General features: G+C 35.1%; 1 protein-coding gene across 1 annotated transcript in view; it reads left to right on the plus strand.

The window, feature by feature from the left end:
* Nucleotides 1-1073: 1073 nt before the first annotated feature.
* The window catches only part of LOC140437765 (uncharacterized), a 34084-nt gene continuing 17488 nt past the window's right edge, over nucleotides 1074-17669 (plus strand). Inside the window, exon 1 of the mRNA XM_072527480.1 lies at nucleotides 1074-1298. Coding sequence (XP_072383581.1) covers nucleotides 1271-1298 — 28 coding nt within the window. The 5' untranslated portion in view covers nucleotides 1074-1270. The remainder of the gene's footprint in view (nucleotides 1299-17669) is intronic.

The following is a 17669-nucleotide window of genomic DNA, read 5'->3' on the forward strand; positions in this document are numbered from 1 at the left end:
CAGTATGACTAAACCAACAAACATCCTCTATATAATCTTCTCTGATTGAGTATTATTATACACGGAACGTGCATTACTATAAACATCAACTAACGCGATCTAACATATAGCAGACGTATACCTGACGCAATCTAACACATATCAGACGTATAGCAGACGCATTATAACTCATATCAGACGTATAGCAGATGCACATCAGACGTATAGCATACGTATATCAGACGTACATCAGACGTATAGCAGACGTATATCAGACGTACATCAGACGTATAGCAGACGTACAGCAGACGCAATCTAACGCATAGCAGATATATAACAGACGCGATCTAACTCTGTCTGAAACAAATAATAGGGGATTACACCGTGTATAAATAAGTTACATAGTTATATTACCTGTCTAAATTATACACAATAACGACACTTTTCGTAGTTGACGTTTGCATACGTGCTATAAATTTATAGATTATTTCGTTTTTGTTTAAACGTCGAGATCACAAACTAGCCATAGCGTGTGAAAGAAGGATTGTTCAGGTGGACTGTGGACACATTTAGACCCACTGTGATAAACCGTGGTAAAATTATTTTACAATTCATCACGTAAGTTCGGTGTCGCACATGTTCTTACGAAAACATCACCGTCACACATGTGTGACGGTTGGTTGTGAATGTGTTAACTAATTGCCCAATGACGGTACTACTTCTAAGCACTTATCTAGTTCAGACGCGAATTTCTTTCAATTTTCCGCTTAAATTTTCATCTTGGTCATGTGATCTACCTTATTACGAAAATTTGTCCTCAATAACTATGATGATCATGCTATAGTGTCCTCCTGTATAGCATGAGTGATGCTATGAAAACGGTAATATAAAATAGAATAAGCAACGCTAGTTAATATAATTCATGAACAAAATAGCCCTCACATGCATTTACAATAAAAATATCCTTGTTTCAAATATGCCGCAAAAATTAATGAGTAGCAACACCCTGTAATAATACTCCAAATTCTTTAAACACCCAGGCATCCCGTACATTTGGCAACGTGAACCGCACCGCTGAAAAAGCCAGTCGCTGAAATCTGAAAGAAAAGAAAAAACGGCAAGCACGCGGCAAGTTCGTCTAACGCAAAACTCCGTTCCAGTGTTTAAATTTAGATAAAATTCTTCTCATTTCCAATCCGTATCGACTGCGATCGTGATTTTCTTTCAAACACCAAAAAAAGTTTACGCAGTGTCTGTGTCTTTCAAAAGTGCATTTTTGGCCGAGATTAAGATGCCTTCGCTATCCTCACCCACACAATGTAAGTAGATTTTATTAGTTTTTTACAAAGATATTTTTTAAACAAAGTATTGTGTAAAACAGCTTCGCAACACGTATTATTTCTGTACATTGACGAACAAAAACTTTGGTATAAAAATTGAGTCACGCTTTTTAGAAATACCAAAATAAACTTGGTTTTTATAAAGCATTTAAACAGCTTTATTGCGTAGATTTTTTCGCAACGCGTTTAAAATCAAGTAGAGATGTTCTTCACCGGATCCTCAAAAAGGTATGGAACTGGTTAAAGACACTGTTTAGAAAATATGCATATATTCATTTTTTTTATAGCGGTTTAATCCTTCGAACGTCCAGACATATGTATTTTAGTTTTTCCATTCGTCTCTCTTTCGAGCATTTTGTTTGTCATTTGGTTCAGCGTTATTTAAGCTCGTCTTACCATAATCTTTAGTTATTTCGATTCCTAGAGAAGTTAGCTTTTAATTACTTTGTTTCATCTTACTTTTTTCAGTGGCTTAAACATAGCTGTTATATTCTTATTGTATCAGCAATGGATGTATTACTTTTACGATAAGTGACTTTTTCATGAATAAAAATTGTCTGCGTTAATTTGGAGTTTTAAAGTGTATTTTTATTTTTCTATAAGTCCTTAGAAAAGTTATTTAAACACATCCTATTCAATTATTTTTCTTCTATTTAGTTTTTTAAAATACTTTTATAGTCAACGGAATGGCGCCACATCCTTACGAAAAATAAAGGACAAAGAGTTTCATCAGATTTTTGTGGTACGTTTCTAGGATGACTATTTGAATATATGCAGTCAATTATGTCTTTCTTTGTAATTCATCCGTCCCTTTTATTTTACATTGGGTCTATCTGTTACCAAAATAACCTTAAACATAAGAAAAAAACAGTACAATAAATTCTCATATTTTAGCAAATTTTTATGATTCATTATTTTTATATACAGAACAATGTATTAGAACTTAGTCTTTGGTATTGACCAAATGTATTAGAACTTTTATATTAATTGACCTTTCTACATCTATTTTGTATATCAGCAGAGTCCACGAAATGTTCAGCCTTGATGAATACTTATGGGTTTAATTTCGACTCTTCGTTTTTTATGTTTTGGCTCCAGGTCTTCGTAGTCGCTGCAGATCTCAGAATCGGAAGACTGAGTGTTGTCCAAAATCATTTGTTCTCCCATTTCTAATTTAAATAATCTCAGTTAAGGAATGTTTTTGGCTGGTACATGTATTTCCTTTTGTACTGCTCTGTATTGACACTAAGAGTTGCAAACTGCTAAATCTAGCATGTGGCTAATGAAACGAATTATCCACCTTTTTGTACGTGCTCGTGTCGAACAGACTCTCAACATTCTGTCAACTTCACCCATGAACTGATTCTAGTTCTTGATCACCTTAGGTCTATTAACCATTTCGTATTCCTTTTTACGCTTTGACCATCTTCTGCATTGATCTAGGTTGTTAGTAGCATGGTATGTTGACAGAATCGTAACAGATTTGTTGTCTAACCAGCGAGTTATGATAATGCTCTCATCACCTCGAATCTTCATTTCAGATGTACCTCTTGGAATTTTCATCTGGAGAAAAGTCACAATTCCGAGCGACTCTCTTATTTATAATCGTGCCTGTTTCGTGGAAACCTCTCTCTAGTAATACATCAGCAAGTTTTATTGTCGTAAAGTTGTAAAAATGTCGATCTTATAGAATAGAAATTTTATAAATCTCCTTTAATATCATTCTAATATATAACAATGTATTTTTTGTTTTGCCATTGTAAAAAATATTTGTACAATTAATACATTTTCATGGGGCTCACTTAACGATCCGTTCCAAAATACTCAGTCACTCATCCACACTCCATCTTTAGTATCGTACAAAATTAGACCATTAAAAATTTTCAGAATATATAAATTTATATTTTGTTCATACATAAACGGAAAGTTATATTCAATTTCAGACTATTTCGTAGAAAAACGCAATGTGGAGTAATAAATGAGTCTGTTAAATCTGTATTGAGGTTAGAGTGAGGACTGGTGGGAAATTGGGACTGGATTTAGAAATTTCAGGTAAACTGACTTCTGAAAATAAAAATTCGTGTATACAAAGTCAACTACGAAGATTGTTCGGCATTTTAATTAAAAATGGATTTGTCTTGTGGAAAAACTTATGTTTATGCGAAGTGCTCCATTGTACCAGTTTAATAAATAAGGTGGGCTAAGCTAGGCTTTAACAGAGAAAATCAAACAGCCGAAATATCGAGACGAGTAAGAATGGGATGGGCAGCGTTCGGCAAACTTTCTTACTTTCTAAAAAATCAAACAATCCCTCTATACTTACGAAACAAGGTATATAACTCCTGTATAATACCGGTGCTCACCAACGGAGCACAGACATGGACATTTACACAGGCCCATTTGGATAGGATAAGGAAGGCACAAAGAGCGATGGAGAGACAAATGTTGGGTATATCACTTAAAGATAGAAAACGTAACCAGTGGATCAGAACTAGAACAAAGACAGTAGACGCGATAGAACAAGCAGCAAAACTGAAATGGAAATGGGCTGGACACAATGAACGTCTCCAAGACGGACGATGGAACAATACCATCGGAAAGTGGCGTCCATACAATGCAGAGAGATCAAGAGGCAGACCACAGATGAGGTGGAAAGATGACATTAGGAAACAAGGAGGTCCCACATGGCAGAGAACAGCTCAAGATAGGGAAAGATGGAGAAAACTGGGGGAGACCTATATCCAACAATGGAAGGATAGAAAATAGGTTCAAAAAAAAGCTAGGCTTTTGACATGTTAATTACCGCAAAAGTTCTTTTATTATGTACATCTTTAAAAATATGCAATAATCGTCAGCGTTGATGTTCTTCTACCTTTATCATTCCTTTAAGGGTGGTTCTCCTTATGCCTTTGACTATACTTCGCTTTGATTGTCGGTGGACTGCATGTTGTGCATCATTATATGTACACAAATATACAGGAGCTACAGCTTAACGTTAACTCACGACAAAGAACGACAAAGTGTAGAGGAGCTTGACAGATTATAACTAAATTATATTTTTTGGGGCCTTTTGCGGAAGTTTTTTTAATACGTTAACGCAATAAGTGTTACTGCTAGTAATACGATACTATCAATAGCCCTCCTACAAAGAAATATTCTTACAAGTTAAACCATTCGTCACTCTTTTTGCTTTTATTCTTACGCGGGGTCGGATTTCCTAATTACATTTGCCCGCAAATGTCTGTCTTGTAATATAACAATATCACTTGTCATCACAGACGTCTCCTACATTCACACACGTCACCAGGTCTTCTTTGGTTATTCTTTTCTACTTCTTTCAGGTAATTACAACTTTGCAAACTTAGCAATACTTAGCAATACTTGGCATTGGGTGGTTAGCATCTTAATATTAAACATGCACAACCAGTATTAATATATTGTCTCTCATTCTGGCATTATTTGGTACCACTTTTAGACACCGTCCAAATATACCCATCAATTTTATCCTTTTTGGTTACTGCACTTATCCATCTGAATATTCTCATTTCCGTCACATGCATTGGTTGTCCCTCTTTCTGTTCAACTGTCAAAACTTCAATTAAGGTACATCATAGCTTATCTTATAGAATTTTGGCAATTTTTTAGAATTTAATTTCATTTTATGTGGAATCTTGCTGTCACACAACACACGAGTCCTCTCCCTCCACTTTATTTATCTCGACCTAACTCTACAACATGCATCTTCATCTAATTGTCCCACGACTCTGTTATACAGATACTAGGTCTTAAAACTATTGTTTTTTACACGAAAGGCAATTCCTATTTATATAACGTATATATTCATTGTCCTTTCTGTACTTTTTTATTTCTCTTTGTTTATTTTGTTTTTTTTTTGGTGGAAATATATAAAATGTTTCTTGTGTCTGTATCATTTTACGTATAGCTTGATGTTTAGTAGAAAACGAGATAATCATGTAAATTTAAATTGAGGTTATGGTCAGGGCCGGTGTAAGGCTGGAACTGGTCGTTATGACGTTGATTTTGCCCTTCAGACTATAAATTGAACATCCTTTTAACTCTACGAATCGAACGATATGATCGGTAATTATACAAACTAACGTACAGCGTTGTAGGCCAAGATTCTATGCTACCGGAGGCGATTAAGTATAATATAGTCAGGAAGCAACCACGGTTTACAGTGAAAGTAATAAACTAAACTAGAACGAACACAACTTTTTAATACGATTTGAAAAAAAAAAATGAAACGAATCTTACTACTAAAATTCAGTAAGTTTCTGTTTGATGCCAGATGTTGTGAGATAATTATAATCCCCAATAAAAAATCGCCTAGTAAAAAAAAAACTACAAAAATTGCAGGTTTGTGCATACAGGCAATACGGGTTCACCTAGAAAAGATTAACACTAGATGCGGTAAGTTAATATTTGATACGATAAAAAGAATGAGAAAAAGATGGATCGAACCCATCCTGTTTGATATAAATTATTTTAATAACAACGTCAATTCTGCCAACGGGATTCATATCCTATCGAAATAAGAGACAACAGTAGAGTAGGATATGCTTCTCATCTTCTTTCTTCAGTGCCGTATCCAAATTTAGGCGTTGGTAACCTACATAATAGATTTTCGATATTTTTCTTGATCTGATGCTATCTCCGAAAATTTTGAATAACGCTGGGCCTATAACGGATTCTTAATATTGTTCTGAAGCTATTTTCTTGTGGCATTTTAAAGTTATTACTATTTAAATGGGAATAAGCCACAATTAAAGGGTAAAGTAAGTTTATTGACGTTTCAATTTCCACTTCAGAAATCGTTCGAAAGTTCGAAAAAAACACGGTTTTAAAAACTTTCACAAAATTTATGATAATATCTCATCACTACAGCTGTTTCAGCAGAGTGCCCTTTTTTTAGTGATCTATTTTTGGTATGTGTTTACATTTTATAGTCTAACTGAATAGATTGAGGAGGGAAGAACTGTTTGTCTCAAGTTGGTCATTTAGAAGTATGTCTGTATTTTTTAATTTGTTAATTTCCATAGATTCTAATAAAGATAGTTTAAGGGTTTTATTTTGGATGTGAAGAATTTACAATTCGTCATTAAAATGATGGTTATGATCTGAAAGGTGAAGTGTGTATGTAGAATCTGTTTTTCTATTAATGAAAACCATTTTATGTTCTGCTATACGTTTGTTACAAGTTCTACCAGTTTGACCGAAGTAAGTTTTTGGTTTTAATTTTAACTTACTCGTCAAAAGTATATCTTCTTTAGGTGTCGTCTTCTTAGCGAAGGTTGGCGATGACCTCTGCAAAGTCTTCTATTAAACTTTGAAAGTATAATCCTGTCCAATCTTTGATGTTGCGCAGCCAGGTTATTTGTCGTCTACCCGGGCCGCGTCTGCCTTCTATTTTCCCTTCTATAAGGGTATAACATATAAATTTATATAAGAAACTTAATATAATAACACAGCACGTGTGCGGCATATTTTCTCATGTTAAATCCCATAAAGAAAGGTTCATTCTGGTCATTTTTTGATCGTTTTATGGTGGAGGTGGAACATCTCGTCAGACCGTGACGTAGGGATTAGAGGGTTGATATCCACAAGGGCCTTAGGTATGTCGAATGCAAACGGCTTATTGAATAAAGATGTATGAAAGCTCGTTGAAAAGGGGAGAAGGCTAGAGGTAGAATGACAGAAAAATCACATAATAGGATTTAACGAATAAAATTAAATGATATAGAAAAATCAAACAAAACATCATGCCATAAAGGCATTAGATACGTATCTGCACTCCTCTTGTTACATTTGACGGATGGATTGTGTAATAAAGGCTATATTCTTAAAATTTAATGATATTGATGGTTGGGAACAACACGCTATTCACTATCGACAATATGCAGATTGAAAATGTGGAAAACTTTACGTATCTTGGAAGTGTCATAACAGAAAACGGAGGTACAGAAGACGATATTCGTATGAGGATACGAAAAGCTCAACAAGCTTTCAGCACGCTCAACCCTGTTTGGAGATCTGGCGAGTATACTACAAGGACAAAGATCCGAATATTCCGATCAAATGTCATGTCTGTTCTACTCTACGGATGTGAAACCTGGAAAGTGACAAACACCCTCACAGACAAACTGCAGGTCTTTGTTAACAAATGTCTACGAAGAATTGTTCGTATATTCTGGCCTAACACCATCAGAAACGACGATCTGCTACACCTGACCGAACAAAAGAGGGTACAAAATGAAATTAAGTCCAGAAAGTGGGGTTGGATCGGTCACACACTCCGAAAAAATAGTTGCAGTATCGCAAAGACTGCCCTAGAGTGGAATCCTCAAGGGAAAAGAAAAAAAAGTCGCCCAGTACAAACTTGGAGAAGATCCATCATGGACGAGATAAGAGGCCAAGGAAAGTCTTGGAATGAGGTGAAGGCCTTAGCGCAAAATAGAACCCGATGGCGCGTTTTCACTGAAGCTCTATGCTCCACTTAGGAGTTCAAGAACCTTATATATATATATATATGGTTGGGAAGGTCTTAGAAATAAGCTACACGCTTATTTGCTGTACATCCAGGAACTCTTGGATTTTCTCTTGTTTTTTAATAATTCCATTAACTATTCCATTCTTTTGACAGAAAGATATGATTTCACTTTTAGAGTTTCTGTACCATTCGCTCCGATGATTCCTGGTACGATGAAATACATTTACGCGAATATACAGAGGCACTATACGTGAAATCAAATGGTAACAGTCTTTTCTTTTATTTCGGTTTACTCTTTATGAGTACAAGAAACCAATTCGCCCATGATGTTTGCTTAGATGATGAGATATATTATGGAATGCAACTTTTAGATTCCCCATACCCCTCTTACACCTTTAGTATCGTCTGTTTTGCCTTACAATTTATAGGAGCCACATATTAAAGCAAAAATCTGAATTTTGGTTATGTCAATAGAAATCTTCGCATTTCTACTTAGGTGATTAATTACATTAGCATTTCAAGTAGCTGTTCTAATATCTTTTCTGCGCATTGTTAGTTTTGTTTGATGTTTGGTTTGTATTAATTTCTTCTAAGTTCTGAAATCAGTCGTCAAACAAATTCTCGTTTGAATGACTAGGTTGAGTTAGTGTTTGCATATTGGCGTATTTTGTATTAAAGACTGTTTATTTGAAGAGTATTACTGGGTATTTTGAATTATTTGAGGGAATTATCTCCCTTTAATTACAATAGGATTCATAATTATTAGTTTCTTCGCGTCCATTGATTGACTGTTATTGACATTGATTGTCATTTTTGGTATCTGTCTGCTAACTTTGTCTCTGCTAAACTGGCGAGTCTAAGCTACATTATATGTAATTAGCCAGGTGTTACATCAAACAGTTGATACATTTCGGATTTTGCACATGAAATACATAATCGTTTAAAGTTTTACTAGAGATTTCACATATTTTGCTTGTCTATTTCAGAAATTGTGTCTGCGTGTGGGCTAATAGTTGGCAATTTTTACATTTTGGTACCAACTTCGTTTTTTTAATAGCCTCAATTTTAACCTTTGAGTATGACTTTAAATAACCTCTATGACTAAACGTTAATATAAAGAGGGAAGCAATGGTTTCTTTTCTATCTGAGGATTCCTTTTTCTGTCCAATTTGTCTTTTTAGTATATTAGTGGCCGAACTACAACACAGTCCTTCTTTCTTCAAGTCATTTATTACTGCTGCTGATGTAGACAAAGGCGGTAATCCTCTTGTAATAACTTTAATTTTTCTCTAAACTGTCGATTTTCAGGAGAAATAATTAGAAATAAATTATGTTCCTGATATATTCGCAATAACATTTACGCCAATATCAAAGCCGATGTAGCAAAACAAAGTTATTTTGTATTACTTTTCAAAACACAAACATGTGATTTCAAATAAACAACTTCCATTGCCAAAGCTCTAGTTGAATAACATTTCAAATCTAATTGAACCGCACATTTTTTATTTTCGTACATTCTCCTTAACTCAAACAAACACTGCCAAAGGGAGTGGCGCCTGTCATATTTCTAAACAATCGCCAGCCGGTCCTGCTTCCCGGTTGAAACGTTTTCCCGAAGTGGACTTTGACCTGAGTCATGGTAAAATCGAGATGAGGCTAGGGAAACACATGCGGTTTTCCCAAACCGTCAGAATTCGAACCAAACAAAACGAAAGATGAATGAAACATATAAAGAGAAGAAAAATTAAAAGGTCTGGGTTTTGAATAATATATTGCGAGAGTTTTAACCTACATAGCAACAATTTTTTGGCAGTATCTGGTGTTAGTCGACAGCTGGATGTTGGAAACTATTACAAGGTGATTTAGTTGGAAACATTGGCATTAATATTAATTAGAAAGATGACATGATTACACGGTCGAATCAAGCAAGTTTTGTTTTGGTGCAAAGAAAATTTTTATTTATTTTATAATAATTTGGGTATTTTGAACAAAACCAAAACAATTACTGCTCGAGAATATGTTGCTACGATGCGTGAAACGGAATATCGTAATAAATCAAAAATAATGTCACTCTTTGCACGTGACTTATTAGAAGTATTTGTAATTTGAAAAAAGTTCAGTCTTTAATATATTTTTCATTTGTCATTTTTGACCTCCTTAGAAAAAGAGCTATTTTCTACCACTACTAAATGGCAATACGCAAATTGTGCTGTATAGACTTCGTCTACGATGTTGTTTCGACTGCCATGGTCTGAGATTGACAGATTACTTAATTGAAGTTTGAAATAAACCTCATTTCTTGCTTTTCTGTATATCATTTATAGCGTCTGTCGTTTCTGTCCAGTTTCTAGATTTCTCCATCGTTTTCTATTTAAGCATATCTCATCATTTAAGATTTTCTCGCTTATTACCCTTTGATGTTAGTTTCCCAACTTGATTTGGGTCTTTCACGTTTCTCCTCCTCTGCTATTTCAAAAAAGTTTTCCAAGACTCATTAATTAACACTACATATCTATACCATCTTAACTCTTGTTGTCTTCTCGGTACCAATAATTCATGTTATTTATTCATTTCTAAATCTGTCTCGTCGTGGTATTCTGCATGATCTCTGCCAGACACACATTTTTATAGCTGTCAATCGGTTTTTCTTATATTCTGCCCATATAAATATTTCTGGAGCAGAGAGTGCAGTAATTTGACGATCGTATTGTAGATATTTATTTTTCTTTCTTTGCTGATATCCTTGTGCCACTATGTATTATTTAATCTGCTCAAAGTCTTTCTTTCTTGGTTTCTTCTTTCTTTAATTTTCTACTTGTCTGAAAAAAAAAACGAGGCTGACGAAAAGCGGCAAGAGGAAGAAGAAAAACGTCGACAAGAAGATGAAGAGAGACGTAGTCCGGAAGAAAAAAAAGCTAATAAGAAACCGTTAAGATAAATAAAGATATCATAAGAGAAATCTTGGAGCAACAAAAAAAAATATGAAAAGAGAAATCAAAAAGACAAAAGAAGACATGAATTAAGAAGTTCAAGTAAGAAGAGGTCTAGTAGAGAAAAAACACGATGAGATAATGAGAACCCTTAAAAATATATGCCTACAAATTGAAAAGACCAAGCAATTGAGAGTTAAGGCAAAGCAGAAGTGATTGTTTCCCCTGTATCAACGGAATAATTAAGCCTCCTATATTTGATGGCAAGACCTCCTGGCCAGTGTATATTTGGTGCAAAACCTCTTGGCTAGGCAATTCGAAGCCGCTGCTTAACATAATGGATCGACATATAAACAAAAGACAACTGCTCTGATATTAGCACTTCAAATTAAGGCTGTTGAAATCCTCGAAAATATCCCAGAGGACGCACAAAAGAACTATGAGACCATCGTATTGGCTCTACAACTAAGATACGACAACCAATATTTGAAGCAAGTATACTATAGTTGAGCCGCTGAAAAGATGGAATGATCATGTGAATGGCACGCACTCTTAAATATTCCTCTTCCTATGTTATCACTTTTCCCACGTTTACACCGCTCAACAAAAACGAACTAACAATGTTGCTATAATATATTTATACCGTTTTTTAGAGGTTATTGATTTACATTAATTTTAAACATTTTCACAAAATTCACCAGCCGGCGAAAGTGAAACACAAATCATGATACATAAAACATTTAAGTTATAGTATCATAACACAAATAATGACGGTGTAAACAGTTTCCCATAAGGTCTAGTTTCGAGCGCCTGTCGATGCTTGCATTGAGTGATCATGCGACCTTGGATTCCATGTTTTCAGCGGCCAGGGTATAGAGTCAACTAAAAGTGTGTATGCAAGGCGAGCCTACGGCCTATCAAGTAGATCGTCCGAGTAGTTTAACTGCCGATTCTTCGAGCGCCAAGCACGATGAGGCCCAATTTGACAGTTAAAAACCATAGAGGGCAGAAGTAACGAAGAAGCTCTAACCAAGGAAGACCTCCAGGCTGAGCAGAAGAAAGATCCAGATCCAAATCTAGTCCATAAGCAAAAGCAAGATCTAGATATAAAGCTAATCCGTGAGCAGAAGAAAGATCCTGATGTAAAGCTAGTCCTTGAGCCGACGAAATGTCCAGATCTAAAGCTAGACCGTGAGCAGAAAAAAGATGCAGATAGTAGGATAGTTCGTAAGTGGCTGGACACCGGAGCTAAGCTACAGTCGCAGGAGGTTGCCAAATATGGACAAGCAGTGAAGGGCTACTAGCTTTAGTATGATTTTTTGCGTCTGCAAGACAACGTCATCCCTTGTAAATGAGGAAGTTTAGATAAAACAAGAACAGTGCCCCAAGCTGTTCTTCTAAGGTCATGTATTAAGGACGTGCTTGCAAAACTCCAGAGTATCCGCTCCCGGGGACATTTTGGGATTAATACGACTCTGACCAGAGTCCGTGAAAGATATTATTGGGTTATTTGCCAACAAGATGGGAAAGAATGGTGCAAACGGTGTGACCTGTGTGTATCCAATAAGAAACCCAAAACGAGATCAAGAGACAAGTATTTGATGATTGCTATGGACTATTTTTTCAAATGGCCAAAAGTAGTTTCACTACCTTACCAAGAAACAATGAGAGTTGGTGAGGCCCTGCTTAAGAATGTCGTTTTCCTACATGGGTTTCACTTCTGCTTCATTCTGACCAAGGGCGCAACTTCAAATTCGAAATTTGGATGACCAGAAGGACACCGTTTCGTCCTCAGTTCCACAGTATGGTAGAAAGACATAACCGTACCATGAACAACTACCCGTACCTGTTTGTATATGAAAATCAGAGAGACTGGGAAAACTGGTGCCTCTGTTTCTGCTAGCCTACAGAAGCTCCCAACATAAAGCAACTAGTTACACTTCAGCAATGTTATTGACTGGTCGAGAGATAAAGCTTTCCATCGGTCTCCTACACGGCAATCTATCAGACGGTAAGCGGCTTAAAGGACAGACTCATTAAGGTCCACGATTTTGCCAGGAATAAGATACAACTCACCAGTGACCGGATAAAGGTTAGATTGGATCAGAAATCCACTGCTGTTAGTTTCAAGGAAGGTGATGCAGTTTGGTTCTACCAACCAACCAGAATGAAAGGTCTAAGTCCCAAGTTGCAGCAGCCTGAAGGGACCGTGCCTGGTAACTAAGAAGATAAAAGACCTTGTATATAGGGTGTAACTGATGCCACGAAGTAAGCCGAAGGTCGTCCAACTAGAGAAACTGTGTCCTAATGAAGGGTGTTATCCACCGACCTGGTTCACCTAGGTACGGTTCGGGGCGAATAGCCTGAAACAAGGGCGATGTTATGTGTTACAATCCTCTAATTGCGACCCGGTAACAGTAATTCTAGAAGTCGAATTAACTACTTTTTCAGCAAAGTTCTCGAATTGGTTATCTGTATTTTTCTGGATTCTCGTATTAAAGTGCTGATTCATCATTCGTACCTTCGCTAGAATTCTAGTACAGATGTTCGTGTATATAAACTGCTCAGTTACTTTGAATAGCCAGTAATTAGACAAGTGTTTTTGTAAGTGATACCCATATTATTGGAGGCAATAAATGTTAGTGTATTTATTATTGAGATATTTGTTATCTAGTGAGTTTATTTTGTAGTTGAGTGAATTAAATAAAATTAGTTTACCTACGTACGTGTATTTGACTTAATCCCTGAACCCATATAAACGTGTAACAATATAACAAATAAGAACAAATAAATTATATTATGAGCAAAATAAAAAAAAAAGTTAAAAATAGATATGGTCATCTAGGAGTAGAAAGTACGCCGCTTTGGCCCACTTTGAACTTTGACCTCCGACGTCATAAGCCCCGTCCATCTTCGTCCCACTCCACGCTCAAGCCGCTTCGATAATGATAAACGATAAATCTTTGAACCGCTTTAGATCAGGTCTTGATCAGGTCTCTAACAGGTTTTGATCAGGTCTCGAACAGGTCTTAATCAGGTTTCGAACAGGTCTTAAACTGTTTCAAACCTGATCAAGACCTGTTCGAGGCATGATCGAGATCTGATCTAAAGCTGTTCAAAGATTGATCGTTCATCATCGAAGCGGCTTGAACGCAAAGTGGGACGAAGGTGGACGGGGCTTGTGACGTAAGAGGTCAAAGGTCAAAGTGGGCCAAAGTGGCGTACTTTCTACTCCTAGGATCTAATAAAATCAAAACTTTGCTTAAGATAATCGATGCTTATATATTTTAGGTGTAGTCAAGTTGTAGTCAAATTAATTATTTTGTTTTGATTGTTTTAATTGTTTCAGTACTCTTTATTTCCTTTTTTATCTTTATTATTTTAAAAATCTTATTAGATCTGTTTTTGTCTTATATTTTACTAGAATCTGTTTTATAATACCGTTATTCTTAAATTTCTAAAACTATTCAATTAAATGCAAATTCTAAAATATATCTAGCTGAGGTAGCAACTCAACCTTTGATAATATCTACCGGAGTCTTCGAAGAAACGGCAGAAATATCAGGAAGAAGGGTCTTGGTCTATAAGCCCACAAAACAATGTATTATTAAAAATGTCCAATTGTTAAAATATACGTTCATGTAATATTAATCCCTAAACGCTGTTTAAAATATTCCAAACATATTTTCTGTCTATTCTCGGAAACTTTTAATGATCTGTGCTAAATTTCTTCCAATAATTATTGAAGTTTTAATAACATGCACGGCAATAAACACAAAATAAACGTTAGGTTTTATGTATCGTCATTTAGTGTTGTGTTTAAAATACTGCTCGCATGAAATCAAAACCATTCATACAGGGCCAGGCGTCGGTCTGGATAAGTTTTCGCAGAAATTATATGAGTACATAGATAGATTAAAGAAGAAAGACCTTTAAAAAAATTCTTTAAAAATACAGAGTTTTTAACAAACGTATTAAATCAAAAATAAAAGTAACTAAAACGAATAAAGTCTAATATAGAGGATATTTGTAACTTTCACATAAATCTTTGTGGTTAAGGTTGTGACGAAAATTTCGTCGACGATCCGGCAAAGATCATTAAGTCCAAATTAGTAGTTGTGAGAAAACCACCATTTTAATTAAATTTTGTTGTCATAATTTCGTTTGGTTAATTATAACCACTTTGGAGACCTTTTAAGATCTAACTGATGGTTATGTTTGGGATAGGGATATTTATAATATTAAAAATATTGTCTGTCTCTATTCAAACGGTTTTAACGGACTTAGTTAGGTTTACCTGACAAAAACAAAGCGAAATAATCAAAAATTGATTAATCTAAATAAGGAGACTTTATTAAATATCAAAATCTAAAAACAACAAAAATGTAAATCTTTTCTTAAGCTCTTATTAACATTATTTCTAAAACATTGATTCTCAAAGCGAAAATGAATAAACAAAGAAACAATTTATTATTCTTTCCAAAACAACAGCACCAGGTGTAAATAACACTGAAAATACTACGACACAAGAAACACCAATAACCTTAAATAATGCAGTCAATTCTAAACAGATAAAAAGACATAATATATCATCTCCTGAAATTAACGAAAAAAAAAACCCAAAAACCGACTCTTCCGTTTTTAATACCCCTAAACAATATAAACCAAAAAAGAAACTCAAAACCTCTTCCAAAGACAAAGACAAAATCGAAAATAGATCACCTCCATTTATACTAAATTTCAATGAAATATGTGATTTTATGGAAAATGTTTTAAACTCTCATAACCCTGAATTAACTTTTAAAGATTACTCCAATGAACCAGTGGAACTAATTCAGATCCTTAATTTTATTTATTGTTACACACAAAATTCTAGGTTAAGAAATAATATCACCCAACTAGACAAAAAAATTAACCCTAGCCCTTCTTCAGCTGACGAAACTGACGAATCATCACTAGTTGAGGGATAATCAAGGGATGATTTTCATTAAACACTTGTACTTCGAAGTTATATCTGATTATCCTAATTATCTCCAAATTTTCAGTGATGCCTCTAAAGCTCATGACGGACACGCTGCTGCATACTCCTGTAAATACACTACTCACACTATATCCATACATACAAACTGCTGCAACCTCACAGGCGAGACCACAGCCATTTTGAAAGCATTAATTTTCTTCAAAACGCGTAGTGAGAATAAATGTATATAAACAAATATACCCTACAAATCCAATATTTCAGGCTATAAAAAATGAGATAAATATAATTCAATCAACTTGAAAAGAAGTAGTATTTATCTGGGTACCGTCGCATGTAGGAATAGCTGAAAATGGACAATCTAGCAAACACAAGTCGAATACACAATACACAACCAAATTAAGAAATTACCCATACTTCGATCTTAAAAACCTAATTAAAGACCACTGTATGAACATATGGCAAGACTACTGGAAAGATTCAGGAACCAAACTATATGAGATTTATCCCCTTGTGAAGACCATCTCGAATAATCCATTCAATAGAAGGGACCAAATAATAACTAACCGACTAAGAATTGGACACACTGCACTGACCCATAAATTTCTAATCAACAAAGAATCTTCTCCAACCTGCAGAAACTCTTCTCTCCCATTGACGGTGAAGCATATTCTAATTGACTGCCAGTATCACGAAGAAACAAGAAGCAAATATGGAATCTCAGATGACATCAAAACCACTTTAACCATAAACACTGACTACCTATGTAATAAATTATTTAAAAGATTTACGTTTATATACATTTATTTAATGTAAATAAAATGAACTCTTGTGTACGTTACTCCACTAATAACCCTGCGTGGTTGATGTGGATTATATGTTTTTTCTAAATAAAAAAAAAATTATTATTCTGAATCCGACTCACTCTCATTGTTTATGTTTGGCTAAGGACTCCGATTTTCAGCAGATTGTGATGTTGGTAACAACAAATAACAATGGTAAAATTCGGAGGAAATGACATTCTTAATACACAGCTTCTTTAAGTAGTTATATTTTTGTTGCGAAATAGGAAGATTCGCCGAGTACGCGCTATTTAGCGTGGGTTGTCCTGATGTGATAGGTCTGCCAGCTATGGCCATACCTATATTTGACTTCTCCTCCTCAGTCCTAATCCATTTTGGGATGTGCTGACACCATCGGGCCTTTACACTTTTTTCACTATTTCCTTTCATCCTTCCCATATTTGATCATGCCTGGGTTATTTTTTTAATCCGAAAACATTTTACTTCTAACCATCTAACTTTTTCGCCTTGGATGTTAACTGTTCTATTTCTTAAAACAGCTAGCCAAAGTCTTTTAAAACCAAGGAAATCCCTAAATTTTAGTTCCTTAACGACATACTTATCATTTTGTTTTCTTTCCTCTTTTCGATCAAGCCAACTTGAAAATGTTTAACCAATTATTCATTGTATAAACAGCCACATATTTTTTCTGTGTTTCAATCGCACTATGCATACTGTCACACTCCATCATGGAATGTCCTGACTCAAGAAATTTGTGCTTTAGGGTGGTAATGTCACTGCTTCCGTAATGAACAAAATAATATAGCATCCCCAGTACATTTTGATTTCGATTTTGTCCACCGCATCCACGCCTGTTCATCCAGCATGTCTTACTTTCGTAGACTTTTTCAAATTTTTCATGTACGTCAGGGATGAACGTACTTCTTCGCAGGGAAACAATTTTCCGAAATTAAGATCTTGAGGAAGCTGCATTAGGTGTTCATCATCTTCTTTGTTCTCTTCTAATGTCCATCATTGATGGAGAACAAGCGGTTGCTTCATGTTCCCCAACTTCTATAGACTAAAAGCAATAGAATAACTAAAGTATCTTAATCCCAATTGATTATCAGCTACAAACATTAAAAGGTATTA

Source organism: Diabrotica undecimpunctata, chromosome 1 (genome assembly GCF_040954645.1).
Source record: "Diabrotica undecimpunctata isolate CICGRU chromosome 1, icDiaUnde3, whole genome shotgun sequence".
NCBI classification, from domain to species: domain Eukaryota; kingdom Metazoa; phylum Arthropoda; class Insecta; order Coleoptera; family Chrysomelidae; genus Diabrotica; species Diabrotica undecimpunctata.